Consider the following 18,162-nt stretch of genomic DNA (forward strand, 5'->3'; position numbering starts at 1 on the left):
ACACTAATCTCTATAGTGCCTGATGCTTTTGGGTCCATTATTCAGAGGTGACATGCAATCTTATTTTCTGAACTACATGTGAATGCATGGCTCCATACATAGTACCGATTAAAACATGTTCAACTTTCCAGAGCTCCTAAAGGATTAACTACCCCACAATGCTTGATTTTTGAAAGCATGTTCTCAATGATACAGAATATTGCATTTCTTTTTCGCTACCAATCACTATATATAACAACTCAATAATGGGATATGTACAGCTTCATCCTTTTCCTCTTTGTCAAAAAATGTAACGGGTGAGCTTTTAAAAAGTACTGTTTTAAAGCAATGTTCTAATAGAGTTAGAAATTTTTGAGTCAATAAAGAATTAGCTTGACAAATATCATATACAAATGTAAGTTTAATTAAGCTTCAAATAGAATACATCAAGCCCTTTTAAAATAAATAAATAAATAAATAAAACAAAGAAGATAATTTTGAATAATTTTTTTCAAAAATATGATACTTTTTTCTTGTATTTTAGTTTTTTAATTTGATATATTAAGTTTATTCATAACTAATTGTAAAAGTACTCATTTTATTCTTAACTTTGCTAAAGTTGATTTTAAGATAAATTCAACTGGGCACCACCACAAATGTGAAAAAGCATTCGACCCTAAACAATGACAACAAATATCAAAAGCATGTTGTCCTTAATATAAAAGGCATGCATGCTTCAACTTTCCATAAGCCCACCACTAGGGTTTGATGGTTTCAAGTCCAACATTCAAGGGTTAGGTGACATGAGATTTTATCTTCTAGGCTATCATTTCCTCCCAAATTATTTCATGCTGGAAAGCAACCGCTTTCCATTGTTTTGCCATTGGAATGGCCCCATAGACTGATTGTATGATGTGTGTTTTCTATGAATGATCAACCACCCCGCAATGTTTGATGCCAAAAACTTTTGTCAATCAAGCTTATCTAGTTCTTCTTGGAAAATTCATGGTACAATCACTAACAACTCAATAATTCAACATGTCTTCATCACATTGTTGTAAGTATCCATGCCTCCAATTCTTTACAGATAACAGTCTTTAATCAATGGATCACTCAAGCTATCCATGATAGAGACAATATCTTTTCAGCTGAGGATGTGTTCTTGTAATAAAATTACAAAATTTTAAGTCAATTATTTGAAGAGAAGTATGACAGTAGCTTATAGGCCATGGTATCTATAGCTGATATAAGAAAAGGAGATGATGTGAACAATCCAATTTTGAGTACTTTGCTACTACTTATGGGCATTATTGACATATATTATAGTGTTCAGACTCCGCCCATTGAACTCAAGTCAATTGAGCCCATTATATTTAGTTGATTTAATCGATAGCCATTAATGGAATATGCAAATGTTGATTTAATCGATAGCCATTAATGGAATAGCCATTAAAAAAGTATTAGATTGTTGTATATGGGTGATATGAAAGATTGATAGTGTTTTAATAGTTAGGGATATGATATTGGCACGTATGACAGGAAGTTGGCATGAGCTTGCCCAAAATTTTTAAGCCAAAGCCCAACCCAATCCCTCTAGGGCCAAACTAGATGGTGAAATTGGTAGATGCTACGAACTTAATTGGATTGACCCTTAATAAGGAAATCTAAGCCAAAAACATCACTAGAAAGATATGCTTTATAGAGATTTGAAATCCACCATGGTAAAGGGGATGTAAAACCCCTTAAACCATCGATTATTATGTTCTTTTTTATTAATAGACATGATTATATTTGTTAAATTCTGGGGTTTACACTCGGGCTTGGGTTAGGAGTTAAATTCATAGATCAGCCCAGATATAGCCAGTAGTCTGCTTGGACCTAGCTAAGGATAGCCCAAACTTGGATCAAACCCAAACTAAAAAAGCCTAAACTTGACCTGGCCCAACCCATTTTGTCCTAGAGTGGGGTACATGATTGACTAACCTACATCAAGATTGCAACTACTTGATTGTCACTAATATTTCTAGAACTAAATTTGTCATTCAATTAGAAAAGTTATCGAATTGCAATTTAATAGTATGACTAATGGTTGAAGTGTTATTGAATTGTAATATTAACATGTCATTATAAAAATAGTATTTATATATTATTCAAATTAAAAATAATTATAAAATGTTAAAATCATATATAAATAATTAAATATTTTATCCTTTATCTTTTACATTTTGAATCTTGATAATAAATAACAAAATTATAATATCCAATTGTTAAAAAATATATCATATATTCAAAAGTGAAATAAAATTTTGTTATTTATATTATTAACATTTCATTAACTTTATATTGTACTATTTTTTATTCACATATATTCATTCACTTTATAGTTTATCATTTTGTTATGTTTATGTGTTTGTAGAAATGGACATCATCCTTATTATAAGACATTTTCATATCAAAGGCAAAGTTTGGCCTCATAGTAACCCAAGCCAACTTTTTGGGAAAAGGTGTTGTAAAATACATGGCAAAGAATATTGACAAAGAGAAGAATATAAAAGAATGAAAATAGAAAAAGTAAAGAACAAAACAATTTATATGGTTGAGCCTAAATTAAACTTACATTCACAAGTGAAGACAAAAGGAATTTCCAGTATTATTCTAGGCGATTACAATCCTAGAGCTTTTAAATCTCAAAGTCTCAATTATACCAAAAAATGACTTCCTCTTTTACCCAAAATCTTTTCCTATATTCTTCTAATTATATAAGAATATTTCATACAAGAAATTAATTGTGTAATTATCAAAGTACTTGTTCTTAAAAGAAAATATCACAATAGAATAATTCCTTTATAATATTAAATAGATATTTTACACAAATATATTCTAATAAGAAAATATTAGTAACTTACAAATTAATTTAAAAAAGAAGTTGAGACATTTTTTAGCAATCTTTACCTTAACTTCAATTCCCAAGATTCAAACAAACTTGAGCTTTTAGATATTGTCAACACATATTAAGTTCAAGCAATATTTCTTTCACTATTTTTGTGGTTGTCATGTATCTTGCTTCAATTGTTGACAGTGCAATTGTACATTGTAAGGTTATTTTCCAACTAATAACACTACTACGTAAAATGATACACATCCTATTCAAGATACTTTTATCCAGATCTCCAACATAATTATAATCAACAACTATCCCAAAAATGTCATTATTATTAGTATTTACTAAACCAACATCTAATGCATCTTTTAAGTATCAAAGCATTACATTTCATTAATTGCTAATTTATCCTATCAAATCAATCTATATATATACTACTCACCACACTACTTGCATATATCAAATGTTTGGTATAAGGAACACATGACATGTTCTTCCTCCTTAACCTATGATGATATAAAACACTTGAAAGTTTAAAGTGAGTTGCTAATAGGGTGCTTATTAGCTTTGACCCTTGCATTACAAAGCATTCCAACACTTTCTTTATTTACTTTTCTATAATACGTGCGATTTTTTTGTTTCTCAATCTTTATAAATCTTCATGCCCAATATTTTATTACAGCTCCAAGGTCTTTCATTTCAAGCTCTCCCCTAAGTTTATTTTTCAACCTATTAATCTTAAGTTGTTCTTATTGTAATTAATTAACATGTCATCAAAATACAAAATAAAGAAATTAAAAAAAAAAAAAAAACCATCAAACAATTTCCTGTGATAAACACAACTATTATACTCACTCATACAATAGTCAATATTACCAATCATAAGAGTATGAAACCTTTTATATCATTGTTTAGAAGATTAATTCAAGCCATAAAGAAATTTGAGATGGAAGGTAACTGATTTCTTGGGCATAGAGAGAAATTCAAAAGCTATGTTCAAAATGAGAGAAAAGTTACATATAAAATCAAAGGTTATGTTACAAGATTTGATAAATGGAAAGTATGAACTCAAACATGGTGTTTTATACTAGGGAGACCAAACAAATCAAATCAAGTAACAAAAAGTGCAACTTTTAAGAAATGACTTCCCATATTTTTGTTTAACCATTCCGCCTCTCCTGTGTGTACTTTCTCTATCTAAAATTTTCCATTTGTTAGCACAACGTTAACATGGTCTCCTTCTTATGTTAGATTCACAGTTTCTTCTATAGTCACTTTGTTTTCTGTCTATTAAAATCTTTCCTATCAATTTATTTGTTCTATCCTAAGTAAGCCTCTCCTCCATCAGCTTAACCACCAATTCTTGTCAAAACCGATCATCCTAGTTACCCATTTTTTTCATCCCTTACTTAAGGTTTCCCTTTTTCTTATAATGACACCATTTGCATCTGTATTTCTTCTATTCAGTTAGCACAACATGCTTTCTATTTCTACCATTTCATAGACAAATCATCATTGTTCAATACTTATTCTTCTCCATAAGCCAAACCTTATTTTGTAAATGGTCTTGTCTTTCTCAAAGCTCTCCTAGTCAAAATTTCAGTAATTAAAATGACCAAAATGGAGCATGACTATGACTATGAGAAACAATTCTTTCTGCTTCAAGCTTCAATTGTTATTATGTACTTTTGGAATTACTTCTAAGGTATTTGGTATAACTGAAAACTTAATCCTTAACTTAAGATGTTTTCGATTAACTAGTCTAATTTATTAATTCAAAACCTGTTACTTGATCTTTTACTTTTAAGTACTAAGGTTATTTAGTAAAACTTATTAAAGTGCATGGTACACATTGTGAGTCAAATCTTAAAAGTTTAAACTTTTAGGAATATTGATTATCCAATGTGAGATCACCATTAAGAGATCCTATGAGAGTTGGTTTGATTGTCTTAACTATGGTGGAATATTGTACAAGATGTTAATGAATAAGATGTACTTCTATTTATCAACAATATCTTCCTCAATTTTTGGGAAGTATCATGATCATCCAATATAATTCATATTGATTGGTAACTTTACATACTATACTCACTCAAATCTATGGTATCTATTGGCTAGACAAATTTGATAGAGTTTGGAGGATCTATAAGAATTCACCTATTCCAATAACAAAAAAAACTTAACTTGAACAATCCTATATTAAGAACTAAATTAGCTAAAGCGATATTGGATCATAATTATTATGGAGAACCTGAATTTTCCATCTCCAAGGAAAAACATCCTGATCTCCCATCACAAAAGGCATACAAATATCAACTCTATAAATTGGAAGTGCCTAGCTAACTCATATTTTCACTTTCATTGATATAAGTTAAGCACAAAAGGCAAATGTTATACAAACATTGATCAAAGTAATAGTAATAAATGAAAATCTCAAGTACTTTGAGGAACAATACAAGATATGTTAATTACACTCAAAATTATAGGAAAAAAAACCTATGATAGACCCTTTTTCACTCTAATTTTGTGCTAAATACCAAATCATGTTGAAGTGACCTCCCCAACCTATTCATATTTGTTCTTGTTGGACCCAAGAGGCAAAAGGATTGGGAGGCATGGTTAAATTATCTCCCTCTCCTTCCAACATTTGAACTGCTACTTTCATCGAAGGACGATCTATTGGATACCATTGAATGCACCAAAGTCCCACAATTGTTAGTTTCTTTGCTATTTTTGTGTCTCCCCCTTTCTCAGCTCGAATATTCAACTCTTTCCCTTGATTCAAATGACAATAAACCCACTCTGGGAAGTATACTTGACCGGTGTTCTCAACTGTAGCATCAATATTCTTTCTTCCTCCTACCATTTCAAGTAATAGCATTCCAAAACTATAAACATCTGATTTATGAGATGCATTCCCAAAATTTCGAGACAACACTTCTGGTGCAATATAGCCAATAGTACCCCTAGCTACGGTCATAGAAACAACACTTTCTTCCTTCGAACATAATTTTGCTAGACCAAAGTCAGAGATTTTTGGATTAAAATTGTGATCTAGTAAAATATTATGAGGTTTGATATCGAAATGGAGGATTCTTTGATCACAACCTTGGTGAAGATACTCAATTCCTTTGGCTATACCTATAGCAATATGTTGAAGTTTCTCCCAACCAAGTGAATGATTCTCCCCAGCAACTGAAAATATGAACTTCTCTAAAGACTCATTTGGTAAGAACTCATAAATAAGAGCTCGTATAGATCCATCGGCACAAAATCCAACCAAGCGAACCACATTAATATGGTGGATTCTACCCATTGTTCCCACTTCATTAATGAACTCTTCCCCATTTCCCTTGGAATTGTTAAGAACCTTAACTGCAACAAGAATATCATTGGAAAGTTTTCCTTTGTAGACCGTCCCATAACCTCCTTCACCAAGCTTCTCCTTAAATTTATTTGTAATCTTCTTAATATCCACATAACTATATCTTGAGGGCTTGAGAGCCTTGTAATCCTCTAAAAATGATTCAATCTTTATTTGATTCTCCTTTTTGGATTTATTTCTGCGATACACATGGTAGACTGCAACCAGCACAAGCATCAGAATAAAGAATCCGAAGATTATACCTGCATATAGAAACAACTAGTTAAGACTCCGTTTCCCTCAATAATAAAAGAAGCATGGGAATTATAAGAACTTTCACCTCCAATGAGCCACATAGGTGCACCTGCAGCAAATCATAAAATTATTAGCTTGATGTGCTTAGAAAACTAATAAAATCAAAACATATATTGTTTTCTTATATTCAATTTTCTCTATTTTTTTATACATTTTCAACTCTTTCTCCTTGTATCCCTTAACCTTGGGCCTTCCAAGTGCATTTTTACGTAGCCAAGGTCTTTAACAAAGAGTGAATTCCCCATTGGCTTGTAGTCATCACATAAAGGCAGGTAAGCGAATTATATCATCTGGGATTAACTGCACTAAGTATATGTTTGCTTGAAGAGTGAAAAGAAGCAAGATAAGGAATGAATATAATACCATTTTCTGAGAAGCATTCTGTTCCAGGTTTCTTGGTTTCGGGCTTCAGTCTGCATAACTTACCTTGTGCCCCACAGTTTTCACATATAGATTTTTCCCAAGTCATCGTAAAATCACTTTCCCCAACAAGTATTTCATACGGGAGATAAGCCCTGTAAATCCCATGGCAAGAGAATAGATCCAAAGAATGGAGATTAGAGGAGGAGGGAACAGCATAAACTGAGTTCCCGACGGCACAACGGATGGGCTGAAAATAATCTGATTCTTCCTTAGGTGAGGAACAGTTGAAGATGGTGAAGTCTTGTACCACTTCCTTGTCTTTTCGGGGAAAGTTATTTTCCAATTTGAAACGGAAGAGAGAAGCATTTGGATTGAGGTTCAGAAGCTGTCTTGAAAGGCAATTATCCGGGTCTTGGACTACAATTTCCTGAGATTTGTAATTGATCTTCTTCACCATAAGCTTTACTGAATTTGGCAGCTCTAGCATGGTTAGCATGGTCTGCTTCTTCTGTACGCAAGCAAGCTCAAAGCCGGGATACCCACAGCTGTGTGGCTGGTCTTTGAGCCTGAATGGGAACTGGACCAGTGGACCCTGCTCGCTGCAACTACTTCGTACCTGGCAGTCATCTTGGCTCGCTCCAATCCCTGCAAAAAATTTTACAGACAAGAACAGAAATAAAGAGATCAGGACCATCTTTGATGAACTACTCATCTCTAAAGATTGGACTGCTCCTCAGCCCCTTCACACTTAGGTTTTAATGCTTTAGCTGGCTTCGTCTGATAATTTGTTTGAAGGAAAGTCAATGTTTTTTAAAAATTTATTTCATCTGGGATGCTGACAATTCTACTGAATTCTCCAAAACCTTTTTGATAATTCCAATCTTCGATCGGCCATTTCAAGAGCCTATTCTACTTTGGAGTCATGAACATTTTGTACTCTTCCCTAAACAATAAATTCCCATAAGAGCCTTGTTAGAACTATGGAATCCAATATTTATAATTAATGTAGGTATTATCAAAGACAATGCTCATAGGCATATTCACTCACCTAGGATTCCTGTGTTATTTTTAACAAATGTATTGCTACGACAAACTACCCCATCGATGGTACCTAAGGAAGCCAAGGAACTGAAACAATGACCTCTTGACCTTGATTTTCTGTAATCGTTTTTCTTCTTCTGAAACTTGAGATGAAAACAAAGCAGCTGCAGCATGATGTTGAGTGAAGGAAAACTTGCGGCAGTGGGGCTCATAACATTCCTTCATGCCTGCACTCTTTCAGTATGTGTTGCATGGAGTCGTGCAGCACGTCTTTTTGTGGGGATATGAATATCAGTGACCCTTTCTGGTTAAAAGGTAATAATACATCTGGCTGTGGTGATCCCAACTATAAATTGGCTTGTGAAGATAATAGGACTACGTTAGAACTTTACAAGGGGAAATACTATGTAGCCAATATCAACTACTTAGACCGTAGTATTTGGATAGTGGATCCTGGGCTAAAAAAGGGAAGCTGTTTCTCATCTCCTCACTACTACTTGACCTTTCAAAATTTCAGCCATGGAGATCCATATTCTTTGCCCTTAAAATGGGGATCAGCTTCTACGGTTTTCTTGAACTGTACAGTGCGAATCAGTAATATTAACTACATTCCCATTATTCCATGCAACAATAGCAATGGCACTTCGTCTTCCTTACAAACATATGCTTATGCCCTGATTGGAGATGTTCGGGCAAGCGATATTCCGTATTCATGCACCATAGGCAGGTGCCTTATCACTCAATGGAAGGTACTTTCAGGCTCCAGCAACAGCTTAATGCCAGATTTACAAGAAAAGCTGCTTATGGGCCTGGAGCTTTCATTTTTAAACGTCATTTGCAGCACATCATGCAAGGGGAACTGCACTGTGGATTTTTATAAGAATTTTTTACATAGCGGAGGTATGACAATGATATAACTGCAACATGGGCAAAAGGCTGCATTGGTTGCTAGAAAGAACTAAGGAAAGAAAAAAAATATATTCAAAAATAAATAAATAAATATATATATTAGTTTAGTTTAGATAAAATTTTGAAAAAAAAAAAAAAAGAACTGAAGTCAGGAAAAGAAATGCTAAGGAAAAAATATGGGAAAGTCTGAGAAAAGTGCAATTTTCAAAGATTTTAGGTTTCTTTTGCTTAAATTTTCCATGCATAAATGAACAAGAAATAATTTTATTAGTTTTTTTTACCTTTGCCATTCCTTCAATTTTTCCTTCCTTTCAAGTTTGCTAGAACCAAACATCGGCTTGGGAAATTTCAAATGCATGTTCTGTGATTTTTTTTCTTCCTTTCCTCCTTATTTCAATTTCTATGACTAATATCATTTGAATGATTTAAACATGCAGAATACGATGCTGACAATGCCATGCAAGATGCTTTAAATTGTAAGGCTTTAGCTTCACATCTATATGACAATGCCATGCAAGATGCTTTAAATTGTAAGGCTTTAGCTTCACATCTATATATATATATTCTTGTTTTATAACTCTGTTGGTATCTATTTCATTTGCATCGTGAATGGACATAAATTTGTATTAATACTTAAAAAAATTAATACTACCTTAGATTTGATTTTGTTGCGCCGATAGAAACTTTGATGCAAACATTATTAATCAATAACACAAAGATTACATAATCAACACATACGGTATACAAGATTTTAAAGTGGTTCGACCAACCATATTTATATCCACTGAGAGAAAATCATTTCACTATACAATAGAGAACATTACAAATGACAGAACCAGAACATTACAGAGGACATAATCAAATACAACTATTGGGTTTCCGAAACATTATATGTTTTCCCACTCTTCGTATCCCTACCCTACCACGAGTTTGTTCGCTCCACCGGGTACCTCCCGCTCTTCCTCACATCTCTATTCACCTCGTATAGTCTTTACATCTCTATCTCATAACTTTTTCCCCTTATGACTTGAAATATTTATAGAGATATTTCCAACAACCTTCCTTATTTTATAAGGAAGTCTAATATTATAATAATATATCAACTTAGAAATATTCTATATAATATTCTTTACAAAAAAAGAATTTATACTAATTAGAAATTTAGACACTTCCTAACAGATTTCATTATTTATGCTTCTAATGCTCCCCTAATTTTTTTACAACAATAGTAATAATCATATATATGCCTTAGGTTAGTACTTTGCACTTCAACTTATGTTTCTCTCTCATTTTCAGGTTTTCTGTTTCTCATTGGTAAGGATTTCAAGGCCCGACTGTTAATTCCCTGTGAAAATAATTTAATAAGGTTTTCGCTTGAATCCTTTGAAATCTTGCTTTCACGATTGTACATTTGGCTAACAACTTTTCTGTTCCTTATTTTGGCTTAAATTACCATGCAAAAGTGGGTATGGGAATCCGCCATTAGAGTGCCCAAAAAAAGCCACAGATGATGGAATTGGAGTAGTTCCACAATTCCGAAATTCCAATTCTTTGACCAAGTATCACATGATTTTCTATACCATTTAGCTCATTATCACTACCATTAGAAGTACCCAACACCTCCATTTCAAGTAAACCGCCAATAAATGACTATATATTGTCTTACATTGTGCTATAACATGACAATCATCTAATGGTTTACCTGACTCAGAGGCATGGAATGGTTTTCTCAACTAACTATATATATTGTATTGGATAACTAATGCATATGACAACAAACCTTGTGATCCGTTCTCTTGTTCTTAATGATGGGAGCAAGAGGTGTGTTGGCAATAATGGGCCTGCTGACTCATTTGATCCACTTGTTTTAAAGAAGGCATTTATCATTGGATGATAATATTGAAGAGTTCCTACAAAGTCATAAAAATCTCTAGCCAGGCAAATTATTGTATCCGATAATTGGGGCAAGAAGGATTTGGCACTGTATATAAAGGAAAACTTCAAAACAGACATATGGTAACAGTGAAAATGTTGGGCATGTCCAAAGCTAATGGTCAAGATTTTATCAATGAAGTTGCAACAGTCAGAAAGATTCATCATGCCAATGTGGTGCGACTCATTGGATTTTGTGTAGAGGGATCAAAATGGGCCTGATATATATATATATATATATATATATATATATATATGACTTTATGCCAAATGGTTCTCTTGATAAGTTTGTTTTTCTTGATCAAGAAATGAGCACTCTTTTAAGTTGGGACGGGTTGAATAAGATTGCACTTGGAGTGGGACATGGAATTGAATACTTACATCGAGGTTGTGATATGCAAATCCTGCATTTTGATATTAAACCACACAACATTCTTCTTAATCAAAATTTCAACCCAAAAGTGTGATGTTGGCCTTGCGAAGTTGTATTCAACTAATAAAAATACTGTCTCTTTCACCATAGCAAGAGGAACACTGGGATATATTGCTCCTGAATTATTTGACTAAAACATTAGAGGTGTCTTGTATAAAGCCAATGTTTACAGTTTCAGAATGTTGCTATTGGAAATGGTGGGGAGAGAAGAAGAAATGTTAATTTACATGCAAAGCACTCAAGTCAAATATATTTTTCATCATGGATTTATGACTAATTTCATCAAGAAAAAGACGTAGAAGTGAGAGATGCCACTGAAGATGAAAAGAGACTGATAAAGAAATTTCATCACCAAAAGCTTTACTGAATTTGGAAGCTCTAGCATGGTTAGCACGGTCTGCTTCTTCTCCACGCAAGCAAGCTCAAAACTGGGATACCCACAGCTGTGTGGCTGGTCTTTGAGCCAGAACGGGAACCGGATCAGTGGACCCTGCTCGCTGCACCTACTTCGTACCTGGCAGCCAACTTGGCTCACTCCAATCTTTGCAAAAATTGTTACAGAGAAAAACAGAAATAAAGAGATCAGGACCATCTTTGATGAACTACTCATCTCTAAAGATTGGACTGCTCCTCAGCCCCTTCACACTTAGGTTTTAATGCTTTACATGGCTTCATCTGTTAACTTGTTTGAAGGAAAGTTAATTTTTAAAAAAAATTATTTTCATCTGAGATGCTGACAATTCTACTAAATTTTCAAAACCTTTTTGATAATTCCAATCTTCGATCGGCCATTTCAAGAGCCTATTCTACTTTGGAGTCATGAACATTTTGTACTCTTCCCTAAACAATAAATTCCCAAAAGAGCCTTGTTAGAACTATGGAACCCAATATTTATAATTAATGTAGGTATTATCAAAGACAATGCTCATAGGCATATTCACTCACCTAGGATTCCTGTGTTATTTTTAACAAATGTATTGCTACGACAAACTACCCCATCGATGGTACCTAAGGAAGCCAAGGAACTGAAACAATGACCTCTTGATCTTGATTTTCGGTAATCGATTTTCTTCTTCTGAAACTTGAGGTGAAAACAAAGCAGTTGCAGCATGATGTTGAGTGAAGGAAAACTTGTGGCAGTGGGGCTCATAACACTCCTCCAAGCCTGCATTCTTTCAGTATGTGTTGCAAAGAAATACCAGCCATGCAGCACGTCTTTGTGTGGGGATGTGGCTATCAGTGATCCTTTCTGGTTAAAAGGTAATAATCAATCTGGCTGTGGTGATCCGAACTACAAATTGGCTTGTGAAAATAATAGGACTACGTTAGAACTTTACAAGGGGAGATATTATGTTGCCAACATCCACTACACTAACCATACTATTCGGATAGTGGATCCTGGGCTAGAAAAGGGAAGCTGTTTCTCATCTCCGCACTACTACTTGACCTTTCAAAATTTCAGCCCTAGAGATCCATATTCTTTGCCTTCAGAATGGGGATCCGATTCTACGGTGTTCTTGAAATGTGCAGTGCAAATCAGTGATCATAACTACATTCCTATTACACCATGTAACAATAGCAATGGTACTTCGTCTTCCTCACAAACATATGCTTATGCATTGGTTGGAGACGACATTCGGGTGAGCGATATTCCGTATTCATGCACCATAGGCAGGAGCCTTATCACTCAATCGAAGGAGGTTTCAGACCACCGCAACCGCTCAATTTCACATTTACGAGAAAAGCTGCTTATGGGGCTGGAGCTTTCATTTCTAGAAGTCCTTTGCAGCACATTATGCACGGAGAACTGCACTTTGGATTTTAATCAGAATCTTGTAGATTGCGAAGGTATGAGAATTACATAACTGCAACATGGGCAAAAGGCTACATTTGGTTAGTTAAAAAAAGCCTGGAAAATAAATGCTAAGGAAAAATATGGGGAAGTTAGAAAAAAGTACAATTTTCAAGGATTTTAATTTCCTTTCCCTTAAATTTCGCATGGATAAATGAACAAGAAAATAATTTTATTATTTTCTTACCGTTGTCTTTCCTTCAAACTTGCATGAACCAAATATGGGCCAAGTAATTCCAAATACATGCTCTATAATTTTTCTTCCTTTCCTCCTTAATTACCTGGCATAAGGGTCTTCAATTTCTATGACTAAATACCATTTGAATGATTTAAACATGCAGAATATGATGCTGCCAATGTCATGCAAGATGCTGTAAATTGTAAGGCCTTTGGCTTCACATCTATAATTTTCTCTCTTAATTTCCTGTCATTTCAATTTCTGCTTCAACTTATGTTTCTCTCTTATTTGCAGGTTTTCTGCTTCTGATTGGTAAGGATTTCAAGGCCCGACTATCAGTTTCTCGCAAAAATAATTTAATGGAGGTTTTCACTTGAATCCTTTGAAATCTTGCTTTCATGACTGTACACTCGGCTGCCAAGTTTTCTTTTCCTTATTTTAGCTTAAATTACTATACAAAAGTGGATGGGAATCCATTAGTGTGCTCAATTCTTGTTCCACAGATTTTCTCTACCATTAGCTTATTATCACTACCAATTCAAACCCAAGTGTGGGAGCACCCAACACCTCCATTTCAAGCAAACCAATAAATGATTGTTGTCTTTTATTGTGCTGTAACATGACAATGATCATCTAATGGTTTACTTCATTCAAAGGCATGGAATGGTTTTCTCAACTAACTTGGTATGTTGGATTGGATAACTTATCTATGTGACAATAAATCTTATGATCCTTTTTTTTTTTTTTCTTAATGTGTGATCTATGTTTTTAGCTATAATGATGGGAGCAAGAGGCGTGGTGGCAATAATGGGCCTGCTTACCCATTGGATCCACATGTTTCAAAGAAGATATTTATCATTGGATGATAGTATTGAAGAGTTCCTACGAAGGCACAAAAATCTCCAACCAATCAGATACTCGTATTCAGATATAAAAAGAATGACTAGTGGTTTTCAGAATAAATTAGGGCAAGGAGGATTCGGCACTGTATATAAAGGAAAGCTTCGGAATGGCCACATGGTAGCTGTAAAAATGTGCAATGTGTCAAAAGCTAATGGCCAAGATTTTATCAATGAAGTTGCAACAATCGGAAGGATTCATCATGCCAACGTAGTGCGACTCATTGGATTTTGTGTAGAGGGGTCAAAATGGGCCCTTTTATACGACTTTATGCCAAATGGTTCTCTTGATAAGGTTGTTTTTCTTGATCAAGAAAGGAGCACTCTTTTAAGTTGGGACAGATTGTACAAGATTGCTCTTGGAGTGGGACGTGGGATTGAATACTTACATCAAGGTTGTGATATGCAAATCCTGCATTTTGATATTAAACCACACAACATTCTTCTTGATCAAAATTTCAACCCAAAAGTGTCTGATTTTGGCCTTGCGAAATTGTATTCAACAGATAAAAATACTGTCACTTTCACCATAGCTAGAGGAACACTGGGATATATTGCTCCTGAATTATTTTACCAAAACATTGGAGGTGTCTCATATAAAGCCGATGTTTACAGTTTCGGAATGTTGCTATTGGAAATGGTGGGGAGAAGAAGAAATGTTAAGGTACATGCAGAGCACTCGAGTCAGATATATTTTTCATCATGGATTTATGACAAATTTCATCAAGAAAAGGATGTAGAAGTGAGAGATGCCACTGAAGATGAAAAGAGATTGATAAAGAAGATGGTGATAGTTGCACTATGGTGTATACAAATGAAGCCCACAGACCGTCCTTCTATGAGCAAAGCACTAGAAATGTTGGAAGGTGATGTTGAACTTCTGTCGATGCCTCTTAAGCCTACTGTACATCCCATGGAAATATCAGATGAGGATCGCATGAGTATTCCAATAGGGGTACCAATTTCCTCACGTAATGGCATGGATGCTGTTTCCTTAGATGGAAGTTAGTTTTCACTATCTTCTTGTGTATTCTGCCCTATTGAATACTACACATTTGGCTTCGATGTAAGATATATTACTTCTCCGTCCATAATTAAGATCCTTAATGTAATAGTACAATATTTTATCTTAATGCTGTTCCTTGGCACAACTTGGAATAATGTATAAATGTAATAACATCAATAATTATTCTTCATTTCCCCCTCTAGCAAGTCTCATTTCCCTGAAAATTGAAAAATGAAAGTTGTCATGCTTGCAGAGGTTCGGGACTTGGTTTTTTTTGTTATATATACATCTGTCCTACAACACTATACAAAAAATGAACTAACCCTTTTGCAGCATTGTTTTGGTTCTGCCATTTCCATGTCTTGCTAGTTTTCCTTCTTCCCTCCAGGATCACTGTCGCTACGGTGTGAGCTTCTCTAACTGTTAAAACTACTTTTTTTTCCAGTTTTTTTCTTTCTGTCGTGCTCTCATGGTTTATTCCTAGCTTTCTTCCTATGTTAGCCATGGTGTTATCTGTTATCATTCTTCTATCTTGGATAGAAATTAACATGATGGCTTTATCATGTTGGCAAAGGAAAATGATGCATGCCTCAATCATTGTGGTTCTATTAGACACCATTTGTAACACTATAGCTGAAAGCTCTGCTCCCAACCACTAGAATACCCGCAGTTATTGTAACAACTCAGCGTGCACAAAGCCATCAGCTGGCATTGCTTACCTTCTGCTTCACAGTTACAACAAATAGAGTTTGGTCATCTCATGGAAACACCATTTTCCTGCTCAATTATCTGAAGTGATAGTGGAACGTTGTGAATCCTGCTGCAAGGGGAAAGATCCAGGAATAGAGGTAAGAGGAGGAAGCAATTAACTGCATAAACTGGAAGACCAGGAACAGACAGGAAAGAGGGATGGGCAGAACATAGTAAATATGATGTTTTTTTTCTTGTTCTCTTAGTTGCCAAACAATTGAAGAAGATGATTTGTTCTATGGCTTGGTAGGCTGGTTCCAATTTGAACAAGAAGAAGCCGGAGACAGCTAGATTAAGGTTCTGAAGCAGTACTCTTGAAAGGTAAATGTCCGATTCATACATGATAATTTCCTGAGGTCTGTAAGCTATACTCTTCACCAGAACTTTTACCGAGTATGGAAGCTCTAGCATGGTCTGTTTCTTCTCTGTGCAAGATATCTCAAACTGGATATCCACAGCTGTCTGGCTGGTCTTTTAGCCAGATAACAGTTGCTGCAATTACTGGATACCATGCACTCATCTTGATTTGCTCCAACCTTTGCGAAGCTTGTTACAGACAAGAACAGAAGTAAAAGCGGACCATTGTATGAATTACTCATCATCTCCTTAGACTAGACTGCAATTATAATATTGTTTCGAAGAGACTGTTTCAACTCAATCTCATTGTACAGAGTAGTGATGAAATAGTTAGTCATATTCATAGGACAGCTGCCTAAAGAACAAGGCATGCTAGGATATATTGCTGTAGAATTATTTTGCAAAATCATTGAAGGAAATATGAGACGCATGTCTCTTATCAGCCCAATTTTTTTTATAATTATGGAATGTGTTTCCCATGGAGATTGTGGAAAAGAGAAAAAAAAAAAATCTACAGTTGCACTGATTGGAAAACGACGTCGTTTTGGCTTTCCCGGTATCATACTCTTCTCCAGTATTCAAAACGGCGTCGTTTTCTCCGATCAAACAGACGCCGTTTCGACTCCGTATCTTCGTCCCCATCCGGCGTCCCGCCAAACCCTCTTCCCCTCTTACTGGCTCTCTCCTATTCTAGAAACGATGTCGCTTTGGGGTCGGAATGCCGTCATAACCCTAAATAGCGTTCCAATCTCTCCTCTATTTCTGAAATTTGTGCCCTAACTACTCATATGAGAGCAGCTCTGAGAATCATCGTTTCTTTTATCTCTTTGGTCTTTCTATTTCCTTCTTCTTCTTCTTCTTCTTCTTCTGCATTTTCGATTCTCAGAAACTAGTTCACTTTCAGGGCTTCAGTGAGGCATATACGAAACAGTGAGCTAGGCACTAAGAGAGCTGGTTAGACTTAGGAGACATCGAAACGCAGAGTTTCGTGCGGATAGGAGAAACGGCGAAACTTTAAAGCTTCAATCCGGGTAAGTACTTTCTCCTTTCATTCGTAGTTTCTCCGTTTGATGTAGTGGAGTGGAATTCAATTTCATGCCCCGAAGGTCGTCGTTTTTGTAAAAGGATAGCGTTTTATATTCACCGTTTCTTCCCTGATTTTAGGATTCTCCGTTTCTTACAAAATCTCAATATGCTTCTGTTTTCTTTTTCCACCTTTTTTTCTGATTTATCTGTGTTGGGGAAACACAACTAGCTGTAAATTGCTTCATTTCATCATCAGCATTTACGCAGAGAAAGGAGAAAATGGAGAAAGGCAAGTGTCATAGTTCAACTCAGAGGGGATGAAAACAAAATAACCCAAATGGTATGTTCTCAAACAATTCTCTCTCATACCTAGCCTGCTTTCCAATGTCCAAAAGCATGCTTTCTTTAGAATTGATTTGAAGTCATGGGTTATGAAGGTGATGGGTAGCTTGATGATTGGAAGGAATTGATCCTAGCCTTCATTTGTGTGATTTCTTTTCAATTCATGGGGGACTCTTCTAATGTCCAAAAGCATGCTTTCTTTATATTTGATTTGAAGTCAAGGGTTGTGAAGATGATGGGCAGCTTTTTGAGTGGAAGTAATTGATTCTAATCTTCATTTGAGTGATTTCTTTTCAAATCATGGGGGACTCTTCTTGTGAAATTCCTTCAAGAACCAAGGCAACTGATGAGCTCCCCATAGAGCTGTACACATCCCCTACAAATTGCCCACCAACTTATTAACTTCACATACCTACTTCCTTTGAAGAAAGGGCTTGTATGCATCTTTTATACTCTAAAAAATGTACTGCGAATTGTGTTCATTCCAGCTGCTAATGTGATATCTCACATCAGTTAAGGGAAGAAGTTCATGTCA

The 18,162-nt window shown here is 35.0% G+C and overlaps 3 protein-coding genes across 3 annotated transcripts; 2 read left to right on the forward strand and 1 right to left on the reverse strand.

Moving 5' to 3' along the window:
• Positions 1 to 5,429: 5,429 nt before the first annotated feature.
• LOC100248723 (rust resistance kinase Lr10-like) lies at positions 5,430 to 11,827 on the reverse strand. Its single transcript, XM_059743433.1, has 3 exons — positions 11,530 to 11,827; positions 6,966 to 7,547; positions 5,430 to 6,487 (listed from the first exon to the last, which is right to left on the reverse strand). Exons 1-3 carry the CDS (start codon positions 11,825 to 11,827, stop codon positions 5,430 to 5,432), a joined length of 1,938 nt encoding a protein of 645 aa, XP_059599416.1.
• Positions 11,828 to 12,326: 499 nt separating this feature from the next.
• LOC100243582 (uncharacterized) lies at positions 12,327 to 13,624 on the forward strand. The gene is made up of 3 exons (XM_010664713.1): positions 12,327 to 13,065; positions 13,411 to 13,449; positions 13,542 to 13,624. Exons 1-3 carry the CDS (start codon positions 12,327 to 12,329, stop codon positions 13,622 to 13,624), a joined length of 861 nt encoding a protein of 286 aa, XP_010663015.1.
• A 403-nt stretch (positions 13,625 to 14,027) lies between these two features.
• On the forward strand, positions 14,028 to 15,155 carry LOC104882262 (rust resistance kinase Lr10-like). Its single transcript, XM_010664712.1, has one exon. It carries the CDS (start codon positions 14,028 to 14,030, stop codon positions 15,153 to 15,155), a length of 1,128 nt encoding a protein of 375 aa, XP_010663014.1.
• Positions 15,156 to 18,162: the final 3,007 nt, after the last annotated feature.

The sequence above is a fragment of the Vitis vinifera genome, chromosome 16, assembly GCF_030704535.1.
Source record: "Vitis vinifera cultivar Pinot Noir 40024 chromosome 16, ASM3070453v1".
Taxonomy (NCBI): Eukaryota; Viridiplantae; Streptophyta; class Magnoliopsida; order Vitales; family Vitaceae; genus Vitis; species Vitis vinifera.